General features: G+C 49.6%; 1 protein-coding gene across 4 annotated transcripts in view; it reads left to right on the plus strand.

Moving 5' to 3' along the window:
• MBP (myelin basic protein) overlaps positions 1-23990 on the plus strand; it is a 116126-nt gene that overhangs the window by 17728 nt on the left and 74408 nt on the right. For all 4 annotated transcript variants that reach the window (XM_073897996.1, XM_073897997.1, XM_025886829.2 and 1 more), the window contains exon 2: positions 5526-5601. In XM_073897996.1, coding sequence (XP_073754097.1) covers positions 5551-5601 — 51 coding nt within the window. In that variant the 5' untranslated portion in view covers positions 5526-5550. The remainder of the gene's footprint in view (positions 1-5525; positions 5602-23990) is intronic.

The following is a 23990-nucleotide window of genomic DNA, read 5'->3' on the forward strand; positions in this document are numbered from 1 at the left end:
CCCCTGCCTGTAAAAATGCACTGGGCGAGTATCGGAAGGCTCTTCTGAAGCCGGGAACAGCTGTCTCTTGCGGCTCCTGTTGGCGGACTTCTCCTTTCTCGCTGCCCCATTCAGCACAGTCTTGAGCCAGCCTCAGTGGCCTAACTTCCCGTGTCGGGCTGGTCCCTGGGGGGCCTGAGCTCTCGCTTCGGGCTCCTGGTGTGGCGTCTCTCCTGGGCTTCTCCAGGGCCACTGTTGTTCTTACCCCCTTCTCTTCCCTCGACCTTGTCAGTTTGAGGGGATGCCCACGGCAAGGTCTCTGCATTCCTGCAGCGGCTTACCCCCACCCTGTCACGTGCACCTGCTGGGAGGGACAGGAGAGCAGAAACCAGCGGCGCCGAGAGCTCACCCTTGCTCTAACCAGCCCTGTGGCTGCTTCATTCTCGCCACAGGGCAGCCAAAGAGCTTACCTTCCTTCCACTTTAAAGGAATCTGAGGCTCAGAGAGGTGGAGCCAGTTGCCCTGCTTCACAAAGCACTAGCCTGGATTGGCACCTCGCTCTGACTTGCCATGTTTGCACTTGGAAATGTTAGAATCCCAGCAGGATGCAGTTGGTTAAAATACTTAGAAGTGCCCTGTTTTCACCCCTGCGCCCCCACGCATGTCACCCCTGCTGCGCATGTGCACTCCCAGCCGCCCGCGGTGGGTGTTGTCTGTGGGGTCGCTCAGGATCTCCACCAAGGGGCCAGGTAGTAGTGTTGGCTGCAGAAGGGGTGAATTCTGAACCATGAAGGCTGCATGGTCAGCAATGGATTGTGACCTTGAACAGCTTATGCTGAATTTTAGCCTCCTAGCTTGCAATAGTATGGAAGTTCATGTACTGTTATGGAAATTTCCAGTAACCCCTGGGGGCTGTTTAGGCATTCCCCCCCCCCCGGAACTGGACTTCACCCTAAGCAGTGTGTCCTCTGCAACCAGAGGTCATTCTGCTTCCAGCTCCAACCCTCCCCACCCCCCCGCCCTCCCCTACTTCCCTTTTTTATTATTTCACAAGAAGCTTCTCCAATTACTCAAGACGCTTTAGAGTCAGCTGGCTTCCAAGCTGCATTCCACATGTTCAAAATTCTGCTCTCTCAATTCAATTAATTTCAGAAATGGAAATGGAACAGGGGCGCCTGGCTGGCCTGGTCAGGAGAGCATAGGGCTCTTGATGTCAGGGTCATTGAGTTCCAGCCCCACGTCGGGTGTGGAGACGACTTAAAAAATAAAGAATTAAACTTAAAAAAAAGAAAATGCAGTGGAATAAAGACAGCTCGCCAGTGTCCCACTGGTTGGTCTGCAGCTGGTTCTTGTCAGCATGTTTGGGAGGCCTGTGGGCGGCCGTGAGCGCTCCGTCACAGGGCCTTGTCCTTCTGCGGCCACCCTGCTAGCTCTCAGTGAAGCCAGTGCCCATACTCCTGTGCATGCCATGGCTTTGCCCGCAGTCCTACCAGATACCCCTCATCCTCGGGTGCCTTGGAAGGCCTCGTCCAGGACGAAGGTCCTAATCAACGATCGAACGTCACTCTTCACCTTGTATTTCTTGTCTTTCTCTCTGGGGGCCAGAATGCATGATGTGCATTTAAGGCAAGAATCTGCCTACGCAAAATTATACGTATAAAATAAATTCTCTTGCTGTTCATCCCAGAGGCAGTCAGCTCTAACTGCTTCTGTATGCATTCCGAAGTCTGACCTGGACTTTTTTGTTACTTCCATCTATCCTGGGTCTGGTAGTCTTGAGTTTTCTAAATATTGATTAAATATTTCAGGAACAACCCTCCCAAGTGCAGCCTCATGTTTTGCTTTGAAGTGTGAGGAAGTTTGGGAGGACAGACCAGCTTGGAAGGAACATTACCTTTCTGCAAGCGGGGGGAGGGGGGCCGGGGGGTACCTGTCATTGGATCAAACGTCCTTTGTCCAAAAATAGCTCCGCTTTTGTCCACAAGCCCCTGAATATTTACACACCCCACACGACTCTGATTTAGGTTTAGAGATTTGTTTTCTGGAAGGAGGGAACATCACTCTGGGGAGACGGGGAGGGGGCGCCGGTTGGAGGAAGTGGGGGTGGGGAGCAGGGAGCGCTGGGCTGGACTGCTGCCCAGGGTAGTACAGGGTCCGTAATGTGAGGTTCTTTACGCTCAGACGGAAGGAAACCCCGAAAGTCCACGTTGTCGGCTTTAAAAGAAGTTAACTCTTTTTGCCTGTGTTTCATTTTTCTCCTTTCCCTTGTTTAACCGCTCCCCCAGGCCCCTCCTCGCTGGCGGCCATCAGCATGTTCTCTGGAGTTAAGTGTTTCTTGGTTTGTCTTTCTCTCTTTTTTCCTTTGTCCACCTGTTTTGTCTCTACGATTCCACAGACCAGTGAGATCATATAATTGTCTTTCTCTGACTGTTTCACTCAGCATAACACCCTCTAGTTCCATCCATGCCTTTGCAGATGGCAAGATCTCACTCTTTGTGATGGCTGCGTAATATTCCGTCGTGTACATATACCACCTCTTTATCCATTCATGTGTGGATGGACACCTGGGCAGCTTCCATAATTTGGTTATTGTAGGTAATGCTACTATAAACATCAGGGTGCATGTGCCCCTTTCAATTAGGGTTTTGCATTTTGGGGGTTAATACCTAGTAATACAAATGGGTCATAGGGTAGTTCTATTTTTAATTTTTGAGGAACATCCCTACTGTTTCCAGAGCGGCTGCACCCGCTTGCGTTCCCACCAACAGGGCACAGCGGTTCCCCTTTCTCTGCATCCTTGCCAACACCTGTCCTTTCCTGAGTTGTTAAGTTAGGCCATTCTGACAGGTTGAGGTGATCTCTCATTGTGGTTTTGATTTGTATTTCCCTGATGATGAGTGATGTTGAGCATCTTTTCATGTGTCTGTTGGCCGTTTATTTGTATGTCTTCCTTGGAAAAATGTCTATTCATATCTTCTGCCCATTTTCTAATTAGATTTTTTGTTTTGTTTTGTTTTTATGTTAAGTTGTATCAGCTCTTTATATATTTTGGATACTAACCCTTTATTGGGTATGTCATTTGCAAATATCTTCACCCATTCCATAGATTGCTTTTTAGTTTTTTTGATTGTTTCCTTTGCTGTGCAGAAGCTTTTTACTTTGATGTAGTTCTAATCGTTTATTTTTGCTTTTATTTCCCTTGCCTCAGGAGACATATCTAGAAAAACGTTCTTGCACCTGATGTCAGAGACATTCTGCCTGTGCTCTCTTCTAGGATTTTTATGGTTCAGGTCTCAGATTTAGGTCTTTAATGCATTTTATTTTTGTGTATGGTGTAAGGAAGTCCATTCTTTTGCCTGGAACTGTCCAATGTTCCCAAAGCCATTTATTGAAGAGGCTGTCTTTTTCCCATTACATATTCTTGCTTCCATTGTCAAAATTAATTGATCATATAATCATGGTTTTATTTCTGGGTTTTCTGTTCCATTCCATTGATCTATGTGTCTGTTTTTGTGCCAGTAACATACTGTTTTGATTACTACAGATACTACTATACTATACAGTGGTATATCTCAAAATCTGGGATTATGATGCCTCCAGTTTTGTTTTTCTAGGACAGCTTTGGCTATTCGGAGTCTTTTGTGGTTCCAAATTTTTGGATCGTTTGTTGTAGTTCTGTGAAAAAAGCTGTTGATATTTTGATAGGGATTGCGTTAAATCTGTAGATTGCTCTGGATAGTATAGACATTTAACAATACTTGTTATTGCATGCATTTAGTTTTGTATAACCAATGCTTATTTCTAAGATGGGGGAGATCCACAGATGTTTAGTACATTGTTATTCTGTGTATTCTATACATCTTGCAAGTTCCCAGTATTTAGTTAAAACCCTACAAGGAATCAAAGAGAGGCCAGACTTCAGCAGAACAGCTGCTATCTGCATTCAGACCCATGTCTCCTGGGGAGAACACCCACTCACATCCTGTGACTACTGTGTAGACCCCAAGAGGACAAAAACAAGTTCTCTCTTTCCCTTTTTGTGCCTATCAAGTAAAGTACCATGTGTGTCAAAACCTCCATTTTTCCTTTTAGGGTTTTTGTGATGGTCCAATTTAAATAATTTCGTAGATAGATGATAGAATCACATTGGAGGCTGAAATTATCTGCAAAGGTAGACTTGCATCTTTAAAAGCATACATTTTTAAACACTGGTTTTTTTTCGCTCTCATGCATGAAACATGCGGAATTCACCTGATTCTTCTAGAAAGTTCGTGATGTTTTATCGCTGCTAGAGCTATGTCTTTGATTTACTGGAACTCATTATTGCCACTTCACCTAATCTTTCTCTTCCTGGGCTCTCACTGGACATGCAATCGCCCGACCCAATTTCCATTTACAACGTACAAGGTGGGAAGGGTGTTCTCTCCACAGGTGGTTGGCTGTTGGTGCTGTCCACCCAATAACTGCTCGCATGCTCACACACAGCCTGGGAGCGACACTTGAAAATGTCATTGTTCCCTTTCTCACCCACCCCGCCGACGGCCGGGGTCCTCATGGAGAGAGGCAAAGGCACCCTTCACGGTCACTCAGAGGCACCCAGGACTAGGAGAGACTGTGGAAGAATTCAGATCTTAAGCAGTTTCCCTTTCTCCTCTCGGGGAGCCAGATTTGCCTTTTATGCAGGCATATGTAATGTTTTAGAAATCCTTCCCATTTTTACCCTTCAAGGAAAACTGTTTCATGTTCAACAGGGAGTTGGTTTTCACATGTTCTTTAGAAAGAGTTCCTCGTGGACAATGACACTTTACAATTGTCCCTAAAGCCCAGCACCTGTGCCAGGCGCAGGTGACGGAGCGACTGGTCCCGGTGCTCAGCACACGTCCAAGGATGAGGGTGGATAAGCGAATGGTATAGAATGAGTTTGGCTAAATTCTCCAGTTTTGTGCCTTTTGGGGGGACACAAAACTGCTAAAGTTTATGTTAGAAAAACCAGATGAGGAACAGATGCTTTTTTAATCCAACTTTATCTTCCTTGCAAATTCTGCAGATTCTTGGGATACTTACTGTCTGATAAGCAGACCTCAGTCTGACCCTGCAGTTTCTGTTGCCCCGTGATTCCCTAAACAGGGAGCCCGAACGGTGGTTCGTTTTCAGGAGTGTCGCCCTGTCTGCCTCTCAGCGCAGCTCACCACACCTGGAGAGGAGGTGGGACCCCCCTGTGTGTGTGCCGTGGAGTGGACACCGTCCACGAAAGGTCTGGACCGGGGTTCCTTGTCGAGGCTGAGGAAACACGCTGAAGGGTCTTTGCTCCTGAACAGAGCGTGGGGATCAGCAGGGGCCCCTCGTCCAAGCGTTCCGATTCTAATCAGAAGCCAACAAAGGCACGCACTAATAAGGCTTCTGGTGTGTCTCACGTCTGGGGGTTTTAGTTTTCTCGTCTCAGAAACGGGCAGGGGGTACCTCGGGACTGTTGCTCTGACTGAAAACAAGGTAGAACACTCTGAGAGTATTAGCTTTAAGGCCAATGCCTTCTGTTTTTCTTGTAGCTTCTGACGAGCTCATCGGTTCAGGATGGGAAACCACGCGGGAAAGCGGGAGTCAAGCGTGGAGAAGGGCAACAAGGTAAGTGAGCAGGTTTTGTCATTGAACACAATCCTCCCGAGATGGACTGTGGCTGCAGGGCTTCCCACTAAAACTGTTGGGGTGTTATACCCCTGCCTTAGAAACGTCTGTGTGGTCCTTAGCACACAGACCAGGACCCGCACGCCTCAGCCCAGACCCCAACCCACGACAGTCTTACTGGGCTGGCCTTTCGGGTGGCACCTGCCCCCGGATCCCTGTCCGCTCCCTCGCCGTACCGTGCTTGGAAGGTACACATAAGCAAAAGGGGAAAATGCACGTAAAAACGGTCCGAATCCTTCCAGGTCGTCAGAAGTAATCTTCTTTGTGTTTCCCGCACAGCGTCCGCCTCATTTTACAGGTATCGGGGGTCATTTCAGAGGATGACAAAACATGGCTGGTCTTGTGTTCGGGACATTGAATCCACCCTGATTGTGGGGACAGGGAAGGGAAATTGCTCCATGTCTTTGGTACTTCACGTCGATGTAACCTTACGCATATTTCAGTCAAGACACATGGAGGCTCACGGACCATTCTGGTGCCACCTGCTGAGGGATGGGATAGGGCGGCAGCCCCAAAACCCTCTCTACAGTTCTGTAGTAGGGTTTGTGATGAATAAGTGACCTGAGCAGCAGGGTGTCCTTCTCTGCTCTCACCTGGACTCCTTTCCTGTATCAGCCATGGGGGGGGGGGGTCATTGTCCATAATTTGCTTTAAGTCCCGTCCCTGTAAAGGCGTGAGTACACTCTGTTCTCGCTCCTGTGTTACCTTCATTAGTTACGAACAGTGTTATCTAGCGTCTTAACTAATCATTTCAGGCCCAGGATGAACCAGAAGGGACTTACCTGTGTATAATGTCATTATTGGTTTGGAATTCTCCGTTTCCTACTGAAAGGGGGACTGATTTTATAAATACGTACGTGATTCTAGTCAATTTTGAATGGGTGGTGAATTGTTCATTTTTAAACCCCAAACCATGCGACCGATCCCCTCGCCATTCTAATGGGCAGCAGTGTTGAGCTGTGTGTCAGTCGGGCGGGGTCTGCACCTGGAGCGGAGTCTCTGTCCAGTGGAGGTGAGAGTGGAGAGCAGCTGCTGCGGGACCGGCCGCCTCTTAGCCCCGAGGGAGCACAGTCTCATGATGACGGATTTGCGGCCCCGGTTCTAAAATCTGCTTTGTGGCTCGAGGTTCTTTGTCGTTTGACGTTGTGAGTCACTGAAACATCCTCTTAATTTGTTTAATTCTACCAAAATAAGATTGTTCAGCAGAAGGAAGGCCTGTACTTGCACTCTTGTTTTCTGAAAGCCAATGCTTTAACATTTGGATGATTTAAAAAATTGGGAATTTAAGAACACTGGTTCCTGCGGGTGATTGTTACATGTTAAAGCTCTTTAAAAAAATTTTTTTGTTTTGTAACTGGAGAGCAAGCCTTTGACAGCTTTCAGAGTGAGCGTCTGAGATGCTACACGGTGTTTAGACTTGCACCAGAATAGAATAAGATGACGAGAGTCCCCGCCCTACCGTGGACCATTCTGTATGCTTCTGCAGGTGATTCGGTGAAGCCTGTTTGACCCGAGGGAGAGTCGGAGCTGTGTCTGTGTCAGGGTGCCGGTTGACCTGTTAATCGGAGGGTCTGTGCAGGGCAGCGTCACCTCCATCCCTCGCCACCCCGGCCTCTTGCGGGAGCTGCTCTCCCTGCCCACCCTCACTCCCGCATCCTGCCGAGGACCTGCCGCGCGATGGGGTTAGCGTGACTTCCTGCTCTGGCCGGGCCCTCGGTCCAGCGCCAGGGAAGGAGACACTTCCCAGTAGGACCTTATGACGTTAGGTGTCTCCCCGTGACTCAGCACCTCACGGTCTCCTCTCTGTTTCTCCCTCCTCCTGAAGAAGACACGTCAGGATGCAGGAGGAAGTGGCATTCCAGCAGGGGTAGAGGGAAGGCCCCTGTGCCAACCTTGCATGCTAGTAACAGGTGGAGCAGCACGCAGGGCCAGGTGGCAAGGCGGCCGAGAGCCCTGTTCCTGTGGCCCCAGCACAGAGCAGAATACCCGGTGGTGAGCATAAGGGAGAAAGACCCCAGCCACGGGAGGAGCCACAGGAACGTTTCTGTGGATCATTCCCAGGCTTCAGAAATGAAGAAAGCCCTATGTTGCCTTTGGTTCCCTGTGTTTTTAAGAGTCCAGATAGTGCTGGCTCACTAATTTTATCAGCTCGTTATCACTCGGTCCATGTTTACGATGGTGACTTGGCAGAACCGGGAAGGACACGCCCAGCTGCCCTGGAGGCTCCAGAGGACACCCACGCTTGCTGCCCCAGCCCCTGGGTCTGGGCCGAGACTCACAGCCTTCTCAGCAGACTCCACCCACAGAGGCTCCAGGAAGAAAACTGGTTCCACAGGCTAAAAATAGACTCCCTGCCTTTGGGGAGGCTGTGTCTGGTGGATGGCCCTTGGGAGCCAGGTAAGGAAACCGGCAAAGGGAGAGAAGACATTTGGCTCACCTGGCTACTACGGAGACTCATTACCTTTTGTCAGCTTGAATAAAAGGAGTTCGACCAACTCTCCCTTTGGAGAAACTGTCCATTTGCAACAGGCCCTCAATGTATGGTCCACACGTGATGGGCCCTCAGCATAGGGTCCATATGCAACAGGTACTCGGGATAGAGACTGTATGTGTTACTTAGGCTGCCCTGGGTTTTGATTTCATTCAGCGTGGGACTCTGCATTTCCCTGCCCCCCAATTTCCTACCTCACTGAAGAAAGTAGGATTTCCAGTGCCCTTGAACTATCTCTTAACATCAGAATTCCTCAGCTTTGTTTGTTTTTTTTGTTTAAACACTGACATCAGTTCATTTTGGATGAACTTAAAATCTCATGATCTTTTTTTTCTCCTCTGAAAGTAGAGGGTGTCTCCGGTTAGAATCATTCCTGCCAGAAAGGGGAAAATAAAGACCACCAGTGGTTTGTCTTGACATACTTGCACATTTTCCAAAATGAGTGATGTCAAGCGATGATGTCCTTAAAATGTTTAAAACCTAGCAAACTACAATAATCTTGAAAACCTGCTTTTCATCTGTAGGTGGCCTGGGAAAAGCTCCTCTCTCGACTTCTCCTGGTACTCGTATCTGGCTCATAAAGTTCCCCACAGGTGCGAGCCATGTTTCTGGATGTTTCTATTTAATCAGCTTAAGGAAAAATATACCACAGTGAAAAACAAAATCTGAGGGCTTGCAAAATGTAGGTGCACATCTAAATTTTACAGTGGGGAGTAACTTACTAGTCTGGTATTTCAGATTACACTGGTAAGTTATTTAGGCTGTTTCTCGGAGCGAGACGTGAACAATACGCACCAGCACGTTGCCTCTCCAGGGGTAACCACATCCCCGAAAAAGTCATCCACGTCTTTAGTCATCCTTAAAACCCACTTGCTTGATGAGACCCTCCAGACAATATTCGAATGACACTCTGAGAAACGAGACAAATAGACACAGAGGCCCTGACGCGACTCTTCGCGGCACCATGTAGACCGTCTTTCACTTTGATGGGAGCATCCATTTCCTTTGAAAGTCCTGACACCCCAGCTGTGACGGGGGCTGCCCTTGTCCCCCCACGGGGTAATTCCTCAAGGCCAGTCCTCTACGGAGTCCTTTGTCCTACAACTTCTCATCCCAGCTGTGGGATGCTGCCAGGTCTTCTCGCCCGTTTAGAAAGCTCTGTTCTGGCCATACCAGCCTCAAGAATGGGAAGTAATCCTATTTGAAACCATCATCAGCTGACATGGCTCCATACAATCATCTCTCCTCCCTACATGGAAATTAGGTTCACTGAGGGCCCGACCTGTGCGAGCTCTCCTGGGGGACGTGTCTTCAGTGTCCCTTCCCCGCGCATCTGTGGGGGAGTGTGCCAAGGGCAGGCCTCCCACCAGCCGCAGGCCGCGTGACGGCTGCTGAGCTCTCCAGGGAACTCCAACCCGCGAGCCCGGGGCAGGGTGCTGTCTGTGCTGTGAGCCCAGGGCAGGGTGTTGTCTGTGCTGCGGGCCCGGGGCGGGGGGCTGTCTGCGCCGTGAGCCCAGGGCGGGGGGCTGTCGGTGGTGTGAGCCCAGGGCGGGGGGCTGTCTGTGCTGCGGGCCCGGGGCGGGGGGCTGTCTGTGCCGTGAGCCCAGGGCAGGGTGCTGTCTGTGCTGCGGGCCCGGGGCGGGGGGCTGTCCGTGCATCAAGCCCGGGACGGGGGACTACCAGTGCATCGAGCCCCGGGGTGGGGGGCTGTCCGTGCCTCAGGGAGAAGGGCACATGGGACTGAGACTGGGCCCTTCAGATCTCCAAACACAGAGGCGCCGTTTCCTACCGAAGCCACACGTCCTCCCACACTTCCTTGTGCAAAGTGACGCTGTCACCGTGGCTGTTTCGGCTGTTTCACGGAACGGGAAGTGAACTTACTAAGAAAGCCACTTCCTGCAGTCACCCCAACCCCAGCCTGCCTGCAACGGCAACAGGGCTGTGGGGTCGATGGGCGCTGAAGAGTCACCCAGAAGTAGTTACCTTCCTGATGGGCTGGTGGCGCCTCGGCGGTTGTCAGACCCAACGGGTGTTTTCTTGGGCAAGTAGCATAAGAAACATCATTGAGAACTCCAGTCATTCTTAAGTGAATCATACATGTTTAAAAGCTTAGGGATCTGAAGAGAGGAAGGTACTTCCTCGCAGGTGCACACCAAGCCACCTGGTAGCTGGAGAAACCTCGACAATGTGTAGTAAACCCTTAGACGGCGAGAAGCAGACCGACGCCCGTTGTAGCTTGTCTTCTGCCGTGTTGCAGAGCTCGTTCTCTCTCTATCTCTAGCTCACACACACCCCCCGGTGTGGAAGTCCTATCAGCCTCAAGTGGGGAGCACAGAACTATCTTCCAGACACACGCAGCTGGGAAGCACGTGATATGTGGCTAGTGCCACTGCAGAACCAAATTTTAAATGTTATTTAATTTTAAATACTTTAGACGTCAACAGCCACGTGTGTGGAGGGGCACTGTGGCCTACTGGGTCCTCCGTCCGTGTCAGCTTGGTTCTCAGAGCACCTAAAACCCTACCGATCAAGTGTCAGCACAGTTTTGTCAGTGAAAAGAATTCTGGTCTCTCTCAGAGTCATGGAGTTTCGTGCAAAAGCTAATACTGGATGCAGAAGGTAAAATCCTCTGAGAAGCACAAACACATGTACAAATACCAGAAATTGCAAAGGGGGTTGCAAAGGTGGAGCGCAGGCTCCCCTACGCTCAGCACATGGCTCTGTATCCACCACGCCCCACCCGGGACCGAGATCAGACACCTGCACTTACACCAGCGTACGTTTAGATGGACTGCTTCAGGGTTTGATGCACATTGGAGTCTACTGTCCTGACTGGCTTCCAAAAGAACTTCAGCGAGCTCCTAAAAAAGATAAATAAAATAATGTGGAAGACACGCCTTCCAAAATCTGTGAATAGTCAGTAAACTTCTTATTACACTTCTGGAAAACTCTGAGTGGATCTGTATCTGACTTGAGAACGAGCCACAGAATGTAATTGAAGTATCTTCTTGCAGTTGGGTTTTGTCGAGTCGTGTTTGCATTGAGAACCCAGAGCCGCCTCTGAAGGGGGAGCATGCTCCCAACCCACCGGGCGGGGGTTTCTGCCCCGCATGGAAAGGCCGCAGCACCTGCCGGTGGGGATGCTGGTGAACATTGTGTTCGAGATGCAGAATTTTTTTTTGAAGATTTTATTTATTTATTTGTCAGAGAGAGAGAGCTTAAGCAGGGGAGAGGCAGAGGGAGAGGGAGAAGCAGACTCCCCGCAGAGCAGGGAGCCTGATGCGGGACTTGATCCCAGGACCCCGGGATCATGACCTGAGGCGAAGGCAGACACTTAACCAACCGAGCCCCCCAGGTGCCCCGAGATGCAGAGTTTTTTACTGACGTTAGAGAGTTTTGTCACTTGTTACTTGGGCAGTGACGTTTTACTGACGTTTATAGCAGATTCTAGAACGTGCTGAGTCAGCGGCACTGCGGTCCTTTGGACAGACCCAAAGAAAGTCCCTCATCGCAGTTCTGTGTAGAGACAGGACCCTAAGGTGGGTTCTGATGCTTAAGGAATAGAAGTGGGTATTTTGTTTTATCTGATACACAGAGAACGCTCACACCTTTGTCAGTCCGGGCGGCAGCAAGTCTACAAACACACAGGTAATTATTAAACACGTAAGTATAATTAGTAACAAAGCCACCCCTCAACAACCCTTAATAAAAATAACGTCAAGCTGATTATGAAGCCGTGCCCCAGGCCACATAAACCTGCATTCAGTCAGCTGGCCTGGCTGGGGCTTGCGCCCTCAGCCAGCGGCCCCCACTCTGCCCCCTGCCGGGCTCCCCCTTGAGCCCCCACCCTGCCCCCCACCCGGCTCCCCCCTCGGCCCCTACCCTGCCCCTGCGCCCGGCTCCCCCCTCAGCCCCCACCCTGCCCCCTGCGCGGCTCCCCCTTAGCTCGGGCATGGCCACGCACCGCGCTGTGCGGGACCCCTTCCTTTGGCCAAGCCAGGGCCTCGGTCGGGATCAGGCTCAGGACCCCGAGGGCTCCAACTTCTGGTTCTGGGCTTGAACACCCAGCAGCTCTGACTCCCACGAGATGCTCATGTTCTGTGTTCTTTCAGGCTACCATAGGCTTGCTTGCAAAGTTAGTTTTTATCAGAAAGTGTGACCCAGTTTGCAAGCCACTAACTTTGGACCACAGCAGTTGTTAGATATGTGATATACTAACACTGGTTATTAAACAGAAATGATGTGACAATAAAGTGATTCTTTGTGTAAAACTATGGGAAGAGCAGAACATGCACCGGATGCCACCCAGCCCACCCACCTGCCTTCTCTGTGTTGTCACGGGGCACGTTCTTAGGCCTCGAGGCCGCTGATGGCAGGAGCCCGGTGCTCCCGTGAGACAGGCCTGTGGATCAGCTTGTGGTTAGCTGGACGCACAGAGCTTTCTCTCCCTGTTTCTTACTTCAGTGCGTGATGTTCCCTAATTACTCCGTCCCTGTGTGTGTGATGCTCAGTTCTTGTAAGAGAGCCGAGGGGCCGGCAGGGGAGTCCGAGATCTTGCCTTTGTATCCAAATGCAGCACCGAGGGCACAGAAGAGAGGGATTGTTTCATTCAGTGGGTTTTTAAATTGAGAAAGCATCTGAGCTTGTGACGGGTGTGCTTTATGTGAAATGGTTTTCACGTTCAATTTTGGATTTTTGTCTGGCTAAAAACGTGATCTCGGGTATGGCCAAGCAGAGGGTCATTCACGCACCGTCAGCAACGTCGGTGGGTGTTAGACGGGGCAGCCCCTCTGAGACGGGCGCTGGGCCCAGTTTGCGGGAATGGAGGCGTGAGGGGCCCTCCTGTAGCCAGCCCCCATCGCTGGCACTGACCCAGCTGCTTGCTGATCTGGTAGCTTGTGCCAGGCTGGTTGAGCTCCGTTTGTCAGCCCACGCCAGGGCTCCAAAACACCACTGCGCCACGTCATCCTTCGGAGGCAGGTTCATTTCAGACGCTGTCAGCCAAGAGCATGTCCTTTCATAGGAAAACTCTGCGCCTGCTTATTAATAAGGTAGAACTTCTTGGTATTTGGGCGCCTGGGTGGCTCAGTCGGTGAAGCGACTGCCTTCGGCTCAGGTCATGATCCTGGAGTCCCGGGATCGAGTCCCGCATCGGGCTCCCTGCTCGGCAGGGAGCCTGCTTCTCTCTCTGACCCTCTTCCCTCTCGTGCTTTCTATCTCTCATTCTCTCTCTCTCAAATAAATAAATAAAAAATCTTAATAAAAAAAAGAACTTCTTGATATTTAATACAATCCTCTTACAGTATTTTTAATGACATGAGACCTAAAACTCCGGTTTTCAAAATGTTATTTCCTGTCTTTTGTCACGTGTTACTTGGGCAGTGTGGTTTTCAAAGTTTAAATTTGCAAGCAAGAGTTTTTATATGCTGAAATATATTTGTGTAAAATTATCTTTCTGAGTGCACGTGAGTGCTCTTTCGAGCCTGCCAGCCCCAAACACTGTAGGATGCGGATCGGCAGCTGCATGCACACCTTCTCCTGCTCTGCACTTGGGTGACTGTAACGTGTCATTCTCCTAACTGGCGACTTGGTGTCTGCATTAATTTAATTATCATATCGTTAAACAAAAGCCTAGATAAAATTCATTTTTATGTTTCTGTGGCTTTTGGTGCTTGCAAAACAGACTCTTGGTTAATGCGTCCTTAGTTACACTTCAGCACAAGGTGTATGTAACCAAACTCAAGTTGTAAGTAGATCAGTAAGTCGAGTTGGTAATGACATTAATTACACGTGGCACTGTAATTACGGCAACACAGACTATTCATAGAGGTGTGTGCTCTCTCATAATTGTATTAAGACACTTAAGAAAGTACCAGTGTCTACAAGTTTAGAAGCAAAGCTACCTCCAGCCTTGTTTTTGGGTGTGTTCGAGCGAAGGCCCTGCTAGCACAGTGCGAACGCTCTCTCCTTGCAGCCAGGCTGCGCTCTCCTGCCCCCTGGCCTGGCGGGGCCACCTTGCACCTGCTGCCCTTGCCCGGCAGGCAGCTCCCCCCTCCCCTCTGCCCTCGCTGGCCCCGGCCTTCCCCCAGACCCCCTCTTGCAGGTACTGTGTCTCACGGCCCCTTGTGCAGCTCCCCACCCCCAAGGCTAGGTTCCTTTTGTTTCTCTCTGGGGTTTTGCCTGAGCCCCCAGCGTCTGCTGTGAGACGGTTTCCTCGCCCATGAGGGGTGCTGTGGGCCAACAGTTGGCCCTGAGTCCTGAGCGACCGTGCGAATTTGGGCTTCTTTGTCTGCTCCCTACACGCTTGTCAGGCCCTGCTGTTCCCCAGGCTCTGTGCTAGGATTTAGGGATGCCATTTTGTATTCAGAACGTGCAGTTTAAAGAGGACAGTCTGAATCCGGGACCCTGCATGCGCGTGGCCCCAGGGGAGGGTTCAGAGCCCCTGCTGGCGTGTGGGTGGCTCGGCTGGGCCTTCTCCCACAGCAGCCCCTCTGGGGAGCCCAGCGCCGCCGGCCGGAGGGACCGCAGGCAGAGGTTGTCGGGTCCCCTCCTCTGCCCCCGCACCGCTGCCCCTTTCTCATGCGGGGGCCCCAGCTGGTTCTGCAGCCTCACCCAGGCCTCCCCCTCCAGGTGCTTGAGGCGCATGGAAGGAGGCCAGACTTGAGGAGGACGCGGTGAGGGAGGGGTGCAGCGGGCCGCCCTGCTCGGGGCCTTCCCAAAGAGAGCGGTGGAGCCCCCAGCCAGGGGCGCGCTCGGACGCCGCCGGCTCTTGGGAGCCCTTGGCCTGAGGGGGTGCAGTGTCCCAGGCCAGGCCCATCTCAGCGAAGAAGAAATGGAAGGAAATGGCAGGAGCAAATACACACGTCCCTGTCTTTGCAAAGCAAGGCCGCCATGAGCGTGCATCTCAGGCGTGCCCCGGGAGTGCGGGGGCCCCCGGGTTTGTCGTCCTGGCTCACCGTTCCCAGGACCCCGACAGTGCTGTGGTTTGTGTTGCTGTTTCAGTGTCCAGATCACCTGTGAGACACGCCTGGTTTCCACGGGCAACGGCTGTGGTTCCGGGTGTGCTTTGCCTCCAGAATCATGGGTGTTGGGGGTTGTTTTTGTATTGAACTAATAGAAGGGCTGCAGTGACAGCCACTCACCCACCAAATAAAATAAATTGAGTGGAAAATCTTTTTCCACCCTTCTCTTCTACTTTGTGACCATTTTAGTTTTTTTGTAAAAAGTGGTTTATTGCAACGCATTTCAAAGTGGAATGTGGCAAGAGATTTGTACAATATTCCAAAAGCATGTAATACTTCCTTCTGAGGAGCCATTTTTAATACACAGACTCTTCTCATTTCATTGTTGGAATACAGAATATTTAGTTACTCTGTTTAGGAACATTTTATTTCATGCCTTTCTTGTCAACTCTCCAGTGTTTAAAAGAAAACCGATCTTTGATTTTATGTTTTTGTTCCTGAGCATATCAGCGTACTCTAAACACAGGGAGACAGAGTATGATTTCTTATGGCACAATTCCTGCAGTGCTCAGAACAAAAGTGTTACTTCAGGCACAACATGGAGAAACCCATCTGATCTGCGTCTGTCCTGGGTAACTCGGCCGCCACGTGACCTGTTAGGATGAGTTACAGGCTCCATAAAGAGGCTTTTCAGAATATTTTTGTAACTCATATCTTCATCTACTACACTCTGACTTAATTTTATCTTCAATTATGAAACAAGAGAAAGTCTGTGGCCTGAAAAACAAAACTCCTCCTGAATGTGCCTTTGCCGAGGACGTCATGCTCAGACGCTTGATGGAATGAGAAAGCAGTCTTTTTGCTCCTGGTGACTGAAGCCATCTCCACTTGTATGCATGAAATTTTCGACATGTGTTTAATCTCATGATGGAGTCCAGGTGACTCATTTTGGTGCCGGATGGGGAGAAACAGGAAGTAGCCTTCTTTGTTTCTCCAGCTCTGAGAGCACGTTGGGGCAGGTTTGTGGCCCTGGTCCCAGGGGCAGCAGAATCTGGCTTTGAAGAAGAGCGTCTGCAGAGACAAGTGATAATTCCATTTGCAGTACCAGTTGGTTCCCTTAGAGCAGGGGCGCCAAAATGCAGGGTACAGATCCAGTTCTGGGGAAAATGCCTCTCTTTTTCTTTTTTCCTGCGTTAACATGCTCATTCAAACCTGCTTTTTACTTAGAATGATTTTATTCCACCTTTTCTAAAGTATGGAAAACAGAAAATAAAGATTTGTAAAATAAATAATGATGGCAGGTGGCATGGACTCTGCCAGCCGAGGGCCAGACCCAGGGGCAGGCTTCGCAGGCGGGGCTGTGGATGCCCACGGCAGCCCTGTGAGGTAGACAGTACCTCACTGCCCTTCTGCCCTATCTGCATTGTAGCAAGCAATTACAGAAACACGTGCAGGCTCTATAGGGTCCTCCGTTTAGGGGAATTATAGGGGACCCTTAGGTTTTTATGACATAACACCAAAGGAAATGTATTCGGCTTCAAATTGAGAAGATCTGAGTTCTCCATCACCTTATTCTGTTTTCAGGAATGTAGATTGTCCTTTTGAACTGAATGAATGTCCTTACCTGACCTCTACGTGCCTTTTAATTGAACTTGCAATTCACTGTCGAACTCTTAAGAGCTACACTGAACATCCAGTGAGAGACTCTCCCTGTCCCTGCCTGTCCCTCCCCCCACACACTTCCTCTGTGACCATCCTTCCTATTTAAGACTGGACCAGCTGATAGAGCAGTAGCTTCCAGAAATAAATGGCAAGATATTTGTGTTCCTAAAATAGAAGTTAGTATGTCCGGTTACGCAACGGGCCTCGATAAACACTTTTACCGTGACGCGAGTTAATACTTGTTTTGCTGTGACTTCTAAAAGTCAACGCTTAAATAAAACTCTGAGCTCATTTCTTTGCCTTCATTATTTGAAGAACACTGCAATCCTAATTACACTACAAAATGGTCTTGGCAGAGACGGTGGCGTTAACACGGAGTCGTTAAAAGAGCCACTTCCGAAGCTAACAGCTCCGTAAACTACCTCGAGTTCGGAGTCCAGACTCCGTTGCCGTGACGCTGGGACCTTTCACCGGGAACCACCCGCACGCTGAGCTCTGGGTACTTCTCAAACGCACCTTTCTGGAGATGTAACTCACATGCCATACAGTTCACCTGTTTGAAGGTTCGGGTCAGTGGTTTTTAGTAGATTCGCAGACCCGCAGGACAGTCAGATCAGTTTTAGAATACTGACCTCACCCCGGAAAGAGCACGTGCGTTTCCACGCCTCGGCCTCCGTGCCCCGGCCCTCGGCCACCACGAATCTCTTCCTGTCCCTCGGTTTCCCCGTTTTGGACGTTTCACGGGAATGGAGTCATGTGCTGTGTGGTCTTTCTATCTGGCTGCCTTCGTGGAGCTGACGGAGTCCCGTGTCCATCTGTGTCCTTCCGTCTTACGACCGAATGATCGTCTCTCCGTGCATGGGCTGCATTCATCCACTGAGGGGGGCAGGGCTGCTGCCACATTTGGGGGCTTAGAAATACCCCTGCTGTGAACAAGTTTTTGTGTGGACATAGGTTTTCATGTCTCTTTACATAGATTCTCGATTTAAAAACAAAACCTGGATTTTCACTTACTCTTGTCATCAGAAAGGCTTGCTGTGTTTTCTTGGATGCCATTCCAACAGACAGGTCTGGGAGAGGAAACTTGGCTTTGCCATCTCACCTCGTGGAGATTTGTGACATCATTGTTCTCTTCTTCCGGGGTCCGCAGGATTGAGCCGGAAGCCTTTTCTGTTTCTTTATTCATAAATTCATCCAAGTTAGTCACCATCACCAGATGGAGAATTAACAAGCCTAGGAATTAGAGAGAAAAAAGTCTTCCAAAATTTTAATTCCCTGCATTTCAAAAACCAGGCTGGGATCTTGGCGCTGAATCCCATGCGGTCCCCACAGAGGACGAGCCAGCTCCTGTGAGGAAGCGTTCCTCACCCTTAATGTCACAGCCTGGGCTTCACAGGGTCCTGGCTATTAGGGGTGTGTTGTTCTCCTTCTTTTAATAAATAGCTTTATTGAGGTAAATTCACCTACCATAAAGTTCAGTCATCTAAAATGCACAATTCGGTACTTTTTAGTTTATTCGCAGGACTGTGCAGCCTGTACCACAGTCTCATTTTATAACCTATTTGTCACCTCTGAAAGGGACCTGGCCCCCACTAGCAGTCCCTGCCTGCCCCCCCAACCCACCAGCCCCAGGCTCCCGCTGGCGTCCTTCCTGTCCCTCCAGAGTTGGCTGCTCTGAACATTTCATGTATGTGTGTGTGTCATCATGCAGTGTGGTGTTTGGCCACCAGCTTCTTTCATAGGACAGTGTTTCCAGGGTTCATCCATGTGGCAGGTGTCCGTTATTAACAAGTACTGTTCCACGGCAGGAAGATGCTGCATTCTCTTCGCCCGTTCATTTGCTGGGGGGACATTTGGGTTGCTTCCACTATGTGGTGTTAACAAACCTGCTGCTGTGAACACTCTTAGGCAAGTTTTGTGTGGACGTACGTTTTCATTTCTCGTGGGCATATACCCAGGAGTGGATTTGACAAAAATCATATGGTAACTCTATGATTAACTGTTTGGGGACCCATCAAACTGTTTTGCACAGGGGCTGCACCATTTTACGAGCCATGTCTGGGGGTTTCACCTTCTGCATACCCTGATCAGCCATGACTATTGTCCCTCGTTTTGGTTGTATCCATCCTAGTGGATAATGTGGAGCATCTTTTTATGTGCTTTTGGCCATTTGTTGTCTTTGGAGGAATTACTCAAATTCTTTGCCCATTTTTTTTTAATTGGGTGTTTTGTCATTTCGCTGTTGAATTGTAGGAGCTCTTTACATATTCTGGACACTAGTTCCTTATCAGATAGATGATTTGAAAGTATTCTGTCTCCTCTGGGTTGTTGTGTTACTTTCCTGATGGCATCCTTTGTGGTGCAGTTTTGATGAACGCTGGTTTGTTATGTCTTTTTTGTGGCTGATGTGCTCTGGTCTCCTAAGAGCCGTTGACACTGGGGCACTTGTTCTAAATCAAATCTGATCATGTTGTCACAAAATAGAGTTTTGATGACTTAAAATGTATTTTTATGAAGAACTGACTGCCAGCAAACACACTAGTGAATGGATTTATAGTTATTTCTTCCTCTCAAATACTTCTCTTTGTTTAGAACAGTGTCTCTCAGCTGGCAGTGACTTCCCTCTCCCACCCTCAGGGGCATTTGTCAGTGTCTGGGACATTCCTTGTTGCCACAGCAGCATGGTACCATGAGCATCTTGTGGGTAGAGACCAGAGATGCTGCGAAACGTCCCACGGTGCACAGGAAAGCCTATGCCCCACGACACTTACCCAGCCCATAGCGTCAGGAATGCCCCATTGAGGAACCCTTGTTAGACCGTCACAGGCCTGCCCTTTTGCATTAATATCCCCATTCTCTTCTGCTTCTGAATGAGAAGGGACATGCCTTTGAGATGAACCGTGATTCTGGTTTTCGTTTTTCTTCATGTTCTTTACTTTGATCCTAAAAGCTTACGATGTTTTGCTTGTATCTTTTGTTACTTATCCAAACCCAGCCTAGAACAAGAGTAAGGATGATCCTTTTATTTTTAAGAAGCAACCCAAAAATGCTGACTAATTACTGCAAGGTTTATAAGAACTATTTATATTCCCCCCCCACACACACACACAGGCATACATACACACACACTCACACTCAGGAATTTTTCCTGTGCTGATACTTTAGTACTTTGGTGCTTTCAAACAGTTTATGACCACCTCTGAATAACAAGAACCAGGGGGATTTCTGCACCCACATCAGACAGCAGTGATCTGGTCCTCACGCCGGGCGCACCTGTCCTGACTAGCTGCTCACCCCTGGACTGCGCAGCCAGGCAGGACCTCCTCAGTTGCTTCTCATCCCCTATGTTGTGGCAGTTGCATCTTTGAGATGTACTTGAAGGACTGGAACCACGCGTGTACGCAGCCAGCCACATAGGGCTTGGGTTGATTCTGAGCACCAAAACAATGTTTTGCCTCTGAAAGAAAATGAAAGAGAGCAAGGGAGCAAGTTCCCCTGAGAGGGAGCCCACCCTTCTCCCTGCAGACACGCTGTGTCGCCCGCAGCCTGGAGCTGGCCTGCTCGCCGCCAGGTCTCCGCATCCAGGGCTCGCGCGCTAAGCCATGGACCAGGAATCATCACACTCCCCACGCCCTCCCAGGCCCTGTGCATGGCGGCCCTCCCTTCCTGGAGGCTTGGTCACCTGCCCAGCAGCAGCACGAGTCCTGTGGGGCAGGGGCAGGGGTGGCTACTGTCCCTGGTCCCTCCTCTCTCCTGCTTGTCCTACACCCTGGGACCTTCGTCCATGGATCCTTCTCACCGACTCTGAGCGCGTGGGAACCGCGTGACGTCTTTCTGTGGACTTGGAAGCCCAGAGTGGGGAAGCACAGGGGTCCTAGGCAGAGATGCCGGCCACCGCTCTGCGACACTACGCTCCTCGCATCTCGAGCTCCAGCAGGCTCGGTCCACGGGGCCGACTCCTCTCCCAGCTCACAGAGCTGCCTTCCTGGGAAGGTGCTGAGCCAGGCGGGTCCTGGGCAGGTCCCAGGAAGCCCCAGGCGGGGCCGGGAGCAGAGGGCCTTCCCCACATCGGGGTGCACAGGGTCTGGGCATTCTGGGTGGCAGAGCCATCCCCACCCCAGGTGTGGTCCCTGGCGCTGGGAGGCTCTCTGGGCCGATGGAGGTGAACCACATGTGTTCCAGCTCCGTGAACTCGAGCTGTAACCCACCCATCGGGAATGCTCTGCCGCCCCCTGATGCGTTCCCTGCGCCCCGTCCAGACCAGAACCCCTATTCACATCCGCCTCGAGGTTTCCGTCTGGGCTTTGAGGAGCGTGGTTAGTGGGCACATGGCATCGGAACTTCTCTTGGCTTCAGGAACCTTAGCAGTAAAATGGGCTGGTTGAGTTGTCTCTGAAGTCTTCCTTGCCTTGTCCCTTAAATACATCTGAGAACAGCTGCCCTAGTGAACCTTTAACTTGAGAATAAAACATGTCGACTTGGGTGTGACTGTGAATGGCCGATGCCCAGAGGGTGCCCCGCCATGGGGCTGGAGATGTTCTTCAGGTTAGTTTTCAGCACCCCCCCCCCCGCCAGTGCACACCAGCATTCCAGAGGAGGCCTCAGGGCTCCCTTGTATCTCTGCATGTCGGGCAAGCAAAGCCTCAGGGCGATCCTTTTCAGGCTGTTTGCATAATGGGCAGTGTAGGAAGACAGAGATGGTGTCTCCCTCTGGAGCAGATGGATGGCAAGTGTACTGTCTCTTATAAAGCCTTCAGGTTCCCTAAGCCGAGGTCCCTCTCCTACAGCACAACCCTGCACACGTGCAGACGGCCATCTAGGCCCGTTCCCACTGACCTGTCAGAGCTGGGACTTGGCTTCCGTGGCCTGTAGGAACCTGTAGGAACTGCATACCCAGGTGATGAGATGCTGGGACTGCTGTGAGTTATAAGCCGTCAATCGTCTCAGACCCAGGAGTCTCCTGTCTCCTGTGTTCAGACAGCATCCATGACACTGGCAGGTCAGCTTGTTAGCTTGCACGGAGCTAAGATCTCAGATTCTTCACCACTGTCAACACCAGCCTGGTGTCAGTCCTCTTCAGAAAAGTAGATAATGCCAAAATTTCTATTTTATGAATCGGTCTTATACTCTTATCTTGCAGAACATCATGAGCATTATAAAAATTTTATGGTGAATCACTGTGTGATTTTTTTTTTTCCTAGGGATCTCAGAAAACGTAGGTGTGATGTGTTTCCTACACTGAGTACACACAGCGATGGGACTGAGGTTACATACCGCACACTTTATTTTACTAAACACGGGTCTGATCTTGGTTGGCTTGATGGTTTTCTGATTTCATTTCCAAAGTGTCCACTTTGTTTGCTGCACTGTAAACTCCTCCAGGCAGCCCTCTGTCTTGTCCCCAGCCTGAGTTCCAGCATAGTGTTTGAGTGGGAACCAGTGAGTGAATAGGAACGTCATCAGGGAACTCAAACCAGATAATACTCCCTGAGTCTAAGCGGGTGATTCCTAACTCAAGTTGTATGACGTCACAGGAAATGTAGTCTTTTTTTTTTTTTTAAGGTACTGCAGACTTCTCAAAATCAGTTCTTCTTTTTTCCTTTTTTAAACAGCCTGTGTTGGGCTATGCCTCGAAGTCTCACATTTTAAAATGGTCTTGAGTTTAAAATGTCACTTTAAACATACTTCAACATCTTTCCTCTCCTGGTATGTAGTTTTTAGTTTGAATTGGACCTTCGTAAATTTTATGACTTTTTAAAAAATGTGACTAGAGGGTTTTCCTCTCCCATAGACTTTTTAATTATCTTTTTCAGAAACTGTTACAATGATTGTAGAAACTTATCCTCTGGGCCATTTCTCCTAAAACTGTCACCTCCAGACCATCAGTCTTTCAAAATTCCAAGGCTGACTAAAAGCATATTTGTACTTACAATTTTGCATATGTGTCAACAGCTACACCTTAAGAAAAATCTTTTACAGTGGCTGCGATGCACCTGAATCATGGGCTTTGTCTCCAGGAGATGACTGGACAAGATGGATACAAAGTTACAATTAACTGAGCAGAGCAGTGCCTAAAAAATTAAACCCAAATGCCCGCATTTCAGTTTGTAAATGGCTTTGGTAGGTTTCTCTCAATTTCATCCTTTGCTGCACGCACCACTTGGTTCTGGTGGAGGCAACACTGAATGGTACTTTTTGGGTGATTGGAGAAGGTGAACCTTGTGAATTCCTGGGTCTGTCTCTCCTCACACGGAGCCTAGCACAGGACCCACACTGGCCCCCAAAGAATACTTTGCTGCTTAAAGTTTAGAAGTCAAGGCCAGGTGAAGTCATTTGCTTTGTTGTTGTTATGTTTTATCCACAGAATAAATGAGAGTGTTCACTGGTTTGTTGTAGATTAGGGGACTAGAAATTCCTTAACACCAAAAAAATGCATTTTTTTTTCCCTCTTCTCTCTTTCACTGTTCAAGTTAATAACATCCAGAGCTATTTTTGCTACATCTAGGGGGACATGTGTTCCTTTCCTGTCGCTTCTGCAGCAAAGTTCCACAAAGTGGTGCTAAAAACATCAAGAATTTGTTCTCTCTCACTCCTGACACCAGGAGTCATCAGGGTTGGGTCCTCTGAGGGAGACTGTGTTCCAGGCCTCTGTCCTAGAATCTGGTGGCGTCTAGCAACCCTCAGCTTTCCTTGGTTGGGGACACATCCCTCTGTTCTGCTGGTACATGGCCTTCTCCCTGTGTCTCTGTGTCTAAATTTCCTCTTATAAAGACACTCATCATTGGGTTAGGGACACACCCGCTGCAGGATGACCTCATCATAACCAATCACAACTGTAGTGACCCTCATTATAAACAGAGTCAACATTCCAATACCAAGGGCTAGAGTGTGAACAGATCTTTTTAAGGGGCCCAGTGTAACCCAGAACAGGGAATGGAGTTGGTGGCTAACTGTGGAATTTGAGGGGTTGTGGGGATGGCGCTTCCTGCACTCTGATCCACAGCAGCAAGTGGGCCACCGGAAAAGTCACCGACCAAGGGTCAGAGGCCTCTGAAATAAATGCATTTTGTTTAAAAACGAAAAGGCAAAGATTCTGTGGCTCAGGTAATATGTTAAGTACACAGATGGGTGATTGTATGATTCACACTGGGTGCTAAATTTGCCTTTTTCTATCTAAATAAGCAAAAACATGTCCAATACACGCATATAAATTG

The sequence above is a fragment of the Callorhinus ursinus genome, unplaced genomic scaffold (genome assembly GCF_003265705.2).
Source record: "Callorhinus ursinus isolate GAN/ISIS: 27379988/994484 unplaced genomic scaffold, GSC_fseal_2.0 scaffold11, whole genome shotgun sequence".
NCBI classification, from domain to species: domain Eukaryota; kingdom Metazoa; phylum Chordata; class Mammalia; order Carnivora; family Otariidae; genus Callorhinus; species Callorhinus ursinus.